General features: G+C 49.5%; 1 protein-coding gene across 1 annotated transcript in view; it reads left to right on the top strand.

The window, feature by feature from the left end:
• LOC100899881 (BAI1-associated protein 3) overlaps positions 1 to 6182 on the top strand; it is a 55208-nt gene extending 49026 nt beyond the window's left edge. The window contains exons 18-27 of the mRNA XM_029111043.1: positions 943 to 1115; positions 1385 to 1514; positions 2537 to 2683; positions 2964 to 3065; positions 3379 to 3594; positions 4251 to 4361; positions 4443 to 4845; positions 4945 to 5110; positions 5262 to 5458; positions 6097 to 6182. Of these exons, the coding sequence (XP_028966876.1) occupies positions 943 to 1115; positions 1385 to 1514; positions 2537 to 2683; positions 2964 to 3065; positions 3379 to 3594; positions 4251 to 4361; positions 4443 to 4845; positions 4945 to 5110; positions 5262 to 5458; positions 6097 to 6182 (1731 nt within the window). The remainder of the gene's footprint in view (positions 1 to 942; positions 1116 to 1384; positions 1515 to 2536; positions 2684 to 2963; positions 3066 to 3378; positions 3595 to 4250; positions 4362 to 4442; positions 4846 to 4944; positions 5111 to 5261; positions 5459 to 6096) is intronic.
• Positions 6183 to 6490: the final 308 nt, after the last annotated feature.

The raw sequence follows: 6490 nt of genomic DNA, 5'->3' as shown, positions 1-6490 counted from the left end.
ATGAAGTCCCGATTCTGTGTGATCAAGTCTCGGTCGCCAGTCCGAGTCGCTTCGTCGATGCAACTCAGCGTTTCCGATAGATAAGCGCTTCTTCTATATTAATTCCCGCCAATTTGACGACTCTTGATCGGAAACCGCGCGCGTTGAAGGGGCAAACGCAATCCTCAGTGATTTCTCTTTCCCGCTGAATGTTTCCTCACTCTCAGCGCCGACGAATTAATGAAACGAGAGAAATCAACGGCCCGGAAATTCTCCCCCGACCAGGTGCCGACATTTTGCCACCCCGAATCGACAAGGTCCAGCTTCCCGCGTCCGGTTCGGACTTCATTCGTGGACATTCGGGGAATAATTTGAACACAGGCTTCAAATCCACTTTGTCGGAGGGCGATTCTCGGGAACGATCGTGTTGAAGGAACAGCGCTACGCGCTCTCATCGAGGAGCCTTAAAGTTTATTTTCGTCGATTCCCCGTTCGATCTCTATTATTTTCTTTTCATTTGGCTGTTGTCCCCCAAGCAGCCGAAAAAGATGGAATCGATGGCTCTCCGTCCTCAAACGCGGTATCGCAATTCTATTTTTTTGGCGATATCAGGCGGATCGAAAAGTGTTTTCGTTCAGGACGAACCCTTTTAAAAGCAGTTGGCCTTTGGAAAGCTCGTTCGCAGGAAAAAAGTTAAGCATAATAAAAGTCCGAAAGTTTCTCCGCGCATCTCCGTGCCGACCCTCATCAGACGGGAGATAATATACCGGTGGGGAACTGGCAGCAATATCGCTCATTTCATTTCCCGAGCAACCCTGTATCGGGAAAAGGAGAGAAGAACAAGATAATTATCTCGACGGGCACCAGGCAGCCTTCCGAAAACCATGAACGATTACGATTCCGAAGTTATCTGAAGTTAACGACAGCCCCGGAAGTCAGGCTAATAAGAGATTGCTCTTCTAGGTTCACTCGGCGCTAGCAGAGAAGGTCAAAGCCATAATTGCTGCCCAGGAAAACCCTGTGAACGCGAGCATCAGTGCCGACCACGATGAAGCCCTAGCAATAGGAACTACAATGTTCGAGCTGTACATGGCGCTCCTAGAGTTCAACAAATTCCGCGCGAACCACAATATCGAGTGAGTTGACAGGAACTTGAGCTCCTTTGAACTCATTGTAACTGTTTCGAGTCATTTAGGATTTAGAAGAGCGGTTTTGGTGTCACCCTGCATCTCTGATCTAGACATCTCGTGAAAGTCGCGATCTGTTTTCTGAAACTCCCGGTGGCATACAGGCTCCGCACGGGGGCTTTTGTCGCAACCGGCAGTGCTCGGCGACTGCTCGTCAGATCACTGAAATGGAGCCCGACGCGCGACGATGGAGTCAAACAAATGTCGTTCACTTACAGCCGGGTGAACGACGCCCAGCGACCCGTTCATTCCTTCCAGCATTGGTTCAGCGACGCTATCCAGTCCTGGTTCATTATCGCTAAAGGCAAGGCCCGCCTCCGGATCCGAAAAGCACTCGAAATTGACAGGGTGAGGACGGTCTCGGATTTTCGGCAGATATTCATCTCATGCTCCTGAATCAGGCTTCTTTGTAGACGATAACTCCTTCACTAATTGGAATTTCTCTCTTTCTGTGTGTGCCCACTCCGCGATCACAGAAGGTAAATCGGATACACTCCTTAATTTAGGCTGAGTAGTAGCAGAGATGACGGATAGTTATCCCGTCAACGATAGCATCCTCCGCGGTTATCATAGGTATCGAGCTCGGTCGCGAATTCGCGCGATCCGGTCCCTCGTGGGGTCGCCTCGAGATTTCCCGGGACGGGATTTACCGAGGGACCTCGGGTACTCCTTAGCTTTGAACTCCATAAACTTGGAACATGTCATACTCTAATATGAACTTTGCTGGGGATTTGTCTGCCAGATGGGGAAAGGATTCCTCTTGACAAAGAAAAAGGTACGGAGAGACGTTTAGAGAAAACACAGCTGACACACCAGTCATGTTCGGAACGTTTGCTCAAAAGGTCTGAACGTCGCATCGCGGATACCTGAGTTTTCTGACGCATCTCATTCGTATGGTTTTCTCCCCGAACCGGCAAGCTCGGAGTACCTCAAGTGATACAGCTCCTCGTTCGACGATTGTGAATATGCTTTCTGGTACTCCGACTTCATGCATGAGAGGGATTCCTCATCGCACGGAAATTCGAGATATCACTGATTTCCTTTGGATCCACGAATATTCGATAGCTCGTGAGCAGAGCACAAGCTGCCCGATTGGCATCCTCGAGAGCCGCAGAGATATTCTTGTGAGGATCGGTGCGAGTAAGGAGCCGTAGGCGCGCGTATATCGGTGCTCGTATGTGTCGTCGGAAGTATGTCACGGTGATAAGAATACGTATCCTTACGGAATGAATACGCCCCTACGAGCTTGCACAAGCAATACGTGACGTGTGAACGTTCGCTATTTGTGACCATACTCGAGCACCCTCTGTAGATGGTCGTACGGCATGGCTCTTGATCCTCGGGGATCTGAAATGTTTTTTCCTCCGTAGCAACTGAAGTTCGTGGATACCAACGTGCAACATAGCACTTCGGCTGTCGATACGACCACATGCTTCGATCAGATAAAAGAGTTCTGGAAACAGTTGGCGTGGTCTGACCAGCGAACCTCATTCCCCTTCGTGATGAAAATTGTAGAGGTGAGTATCGATGAATCATGTTTGGAAATCCGAGGATTTCTCTCAACTGATCGCCCCTGCCGTAGGTGGAGCTGATACATCGAGGCATCCTGAGAATTCCATTAGGTTGAAGCACCGTCTATTCTCTGCTCGATGTTGTAGATTGTTTACCTCCCTGAGTCCCTCCTGGGGGGAGAGAGAATTCCCCGGCGGAGAATTTAAACAGACCACGGAGAGCGTAGTTCAGAAAAGTTTCAGTCCTCTACGAGGCTTTTAATCGAAAGAAAAACTTCGCTTGCAGGCAATTTGCGACGGAGCTGTCTTCTACGCAAATCTTTGCCACATGAAGCTTTATACCGCTGGCTATTACGATGAGGAAGGTTCCTTTGACGTAACCGAAGAGGTGAGCAAGAGCGTTTAATCTCCCCTCTCGACAACGGAGTTTCTCTCCACGCTCTATTTGACAGGCTGACTTCACATTCCCACCGGATAACTCTGACCTCGATTCGGGGATACATTTTCGGACTCGTCCCCCCACCCCTCCATTCTTGCGATTCCTGTCAGGTGGCCACTCGGGGCTTCGAACGAGGTCAGCAGGGTTTCAGGCGCATCGGAAATTCGGGCGTTTTGAAGAAGTCGCCCCCAGGAAAAGTGAAGTCGCGCATGAGTGAAGGATTGGCTGAGAATACTATATTGGAAATGTTCATCGTTCTCAGGTGTGCATCATCATAAACAATATCGAGCACGTCAGAAGGGCATTGCGTCCCATCAATGAGGAACTTCAGTGTGAAGAGGTTTTCTTGGCAATCGAAAAGACCGATGGTCACCAAACCTCTGATAGGTGCAAGAGTTCCCTCTTAACTTTGCTCCAGACCAGCATGGATGATGTGGTACAGAAACTTCTGACAGTCATCGCTGGCTTAGCAGAAAAGGTCAGTGATCCTTAGTCCTCTCTCCGAAAATCCCCGAGAGGAACTATACGGAGAAGACTACTCCGCCGAATCCGCTAAACGGCTAAGGAATAATTGTTTCGACGGATCTCTAGCCCGGGGCCTGCTTAGTGTGGCTCCCGCAGGATTTTCGTTGTAGGGGGGCTGTATCGGATCTCCGAATGGGGCTGATATCCTACATGGCGACTCGCTCCTATACCTTCATATTACGAACGCTATCCTACCCACATCTTTTTCTTACTCACATGATAGTGATGATGGACGGAACTCCCTCCGAATGGGGGAACCTTGTGAATTTGAGGACATCAAGGAGATTCCCTCCACACTTAGCTGCCGTACCCCCGCCTGTCGGGATATTCCCTTTCATAAGGTTCTGACGGCAATTTTCCGTGCCCTGTAAGGCTCGACTTATGCGCTCGCTGGAATCGGCCCTTAAAATTGCTCGCTCGGGCAACCTTCTTAAGGACGATGCTCGAACTTACTACTTAGATAAGCTATCCAAAGAACTGTCGCGTCTTTTCTCGGTACCTGGTGATATTAACGGGAGACAGACTCCCGGGAGGTCCCGAGTCTCCTGCTAGATTTATACCCCGAGTGTATCCTCCCGAATGTATAAGAAAACTGTGATCGCTTTCCAGATGAGACCCGATGTCAAGAAACACCTTTTTCATCTGGCCTGGGCCCCCGAGAAAATAGATGCTAGAGCAGGTCTCGGTCCCCTCATGGATTATCTAGACGCGAACCTCAAGGTGAGACGACTTCTCATAGGGGGAGAATGAAGAGTATAGACATCGTCTCGAACAACCTAACGTCTGCTCTGAATCCTCTAGGTGCTCTATAATAATTTGATGCGCGTGAATTTCTACCGAGTGCTAGAAACCGTGTGGAGGGTGGTTCTGCAAGAGTTGACGCTGACAGCCCGAAATAACGTCGGAGAGCGTCTACCTTTCTTCAAGCGACTGTTTTTAGCGCTGCATCACCTTTGCGATTTCTTCCATGGAAACGAAAAGGGACTCAGTTTGTCTAGTCTCCATAACCCTGCTTACTATGATTTGGATAAATTCCTGCAGTACCACAAAGACGACACACATACGCTTATCGAGCAGTACTGCTTCACACGACTGAATGAGCAACACGATCAAATCCAACTGTGTCACCACTCGCCCAACCCGTTTGGTTATCTTCAAGTCAGAACCTTTTATAACTCCGCGGCGGAGTGCCTCATCGTTGAGGGTGAGTGACCCCCCCTAGGAATGGAATTAGAGAGTAAAGCGCGTGAAACTTTACAGTAGAAAGTCTCGCGAATGAGGCGTGAGGAAATTACTCTTTCAGTTATCAACGCGCGTGACCTTATCCCGATGGACCCGAACGGCTACTCTGACCCCTATGTCGTCGTAGAACTACAACCGCGACATTTATTCCCGCATCAGCCCCCAAATGTGCGCACTCGGGTGCAGAAACGAACGCTCTTCCCTCAGTTCGACGAAACTTTCGAATTGTGAGTCGAAGTTTCCGAATTGTAGGACATCCTACTCTCCCACCAACCGAATACCCGAGATTCCGATGCTCAAATTCGGGTTGGTCCTCGCCGAGATCATTAGGCTTGATCTCAAGGATCTCATCCGCTTCGATTTCCGTTTGTTTTTCAGCTCGGTGAGCATCAGCAGCTGCCGTCACGAGGCTGCTATGATCTGCTTTACCGTTATGGATTTTGATATGATGACGAAGAACGACTTTGAAGGCGAAGCTTTTCTACGCGTTACCCAAGTGGCAGGTGTCGACGGAACTGGCAACATACTCAATGTAACCCCCATGGAGCTACCGCTTCTTCAGCCCAAAGAGAAAAGTAAGCGATATCCTAATTCGGATCTGGGTCCAAGAGGAGGGGGAACCACCTTGAGTCTATCGAATGCTGTGTTGGCACATCACAAGTCCGTTGGACCCACGAAAATTGTCCCTTGGGCCAGAGCGCGGCTGACCTTCATCGAAAACTGCAATTTGAGCCCGAGACAATCTCACTTGAGTCCCGAGGATCGATGGGGGAGCGAAGAAAATTTCCACAGGGTTCGGAGGCGGCCAATGGATCGATGGTCGATAATAATCAAATTACTGGCTAAGATATCGGGTCGCATTTCGGCTCTCTGGCTGGTATCATAAGATCGCCGCCGAATATGCATCGTCCATCTAGACTAGCTCCTCTTCTTCCTCATCGTTCGTGGTTCCGAATCTACCCATGGATTGAGCTCGTCGAGAAGATTATCGAGGCAAAGGTCGACGCCGAACTTGCTCTACACATCATTTCTCATACCTCCCTCTGACTCTGCCGCTGACCCTCTCTGACTCCCGTGGGGTCTTCATCCCTGCGGACGAGAAGGTCGATTACTAGCCGAGAAGGAGATTCACCGATTCGAAGAGAGCAACGCGTTCTACCCACCGAATGGCGGCTAGAGGAAAACGCTAAGGCTGGTTTTATTTTATTTTCAGACGAGATTCTGACAACGCTAGAAGCCCGTCAGTGGGACAGAGAAGCCCTAGAGTTTGTAAAACATCAGAGAAACCGAAAGAGATAAGCTGCCACGAACTCGATTCAATTATCAAGCTTAGGCGGTAGCACAATATCGACGACGATCAGCAGCATCTAGTACAGACGCCCAAAAGATTAGAGCAACGACCACGACGACTGTAGAAAAGGAGCCCAAATCCCGTGGGCAGGATGTTTCACACTTCAGGGTCATTCTCAGACAAAGCAAAGGGCAGAAAGGCAACAGACAGAGAAATCAATCCCGAACGAAGGTCAAGCGCGGAATCGAATGCTTTATTGTGATCCCTCTGTTAGTGTAACAGACTCGAATGACTTTTCGTAACTGGATGACCACGA

The sequence above is a fragment of the Galendromus occidentalis genome, unplaced genomic scaffold (assembly GCF_000255335.2).
Source record: "Galendromus occidentalis unplaced genomic scaffold, Mocc_1.1 scf7180000077202, whole genome shotgun sequence".
Classification (NCBI taxonomy): domain Eukaryota; kingdom Metazoa; phylum Arthropoda; class Arachnida; order Mesostigmata; family Phytoseiidae; genus Galendromus; species Galendromus occidentalis.
Note: the sequence above shows the minus strand (reverse complement) of the source record. Positions and strands in the feature narration are given on the sequence as shown.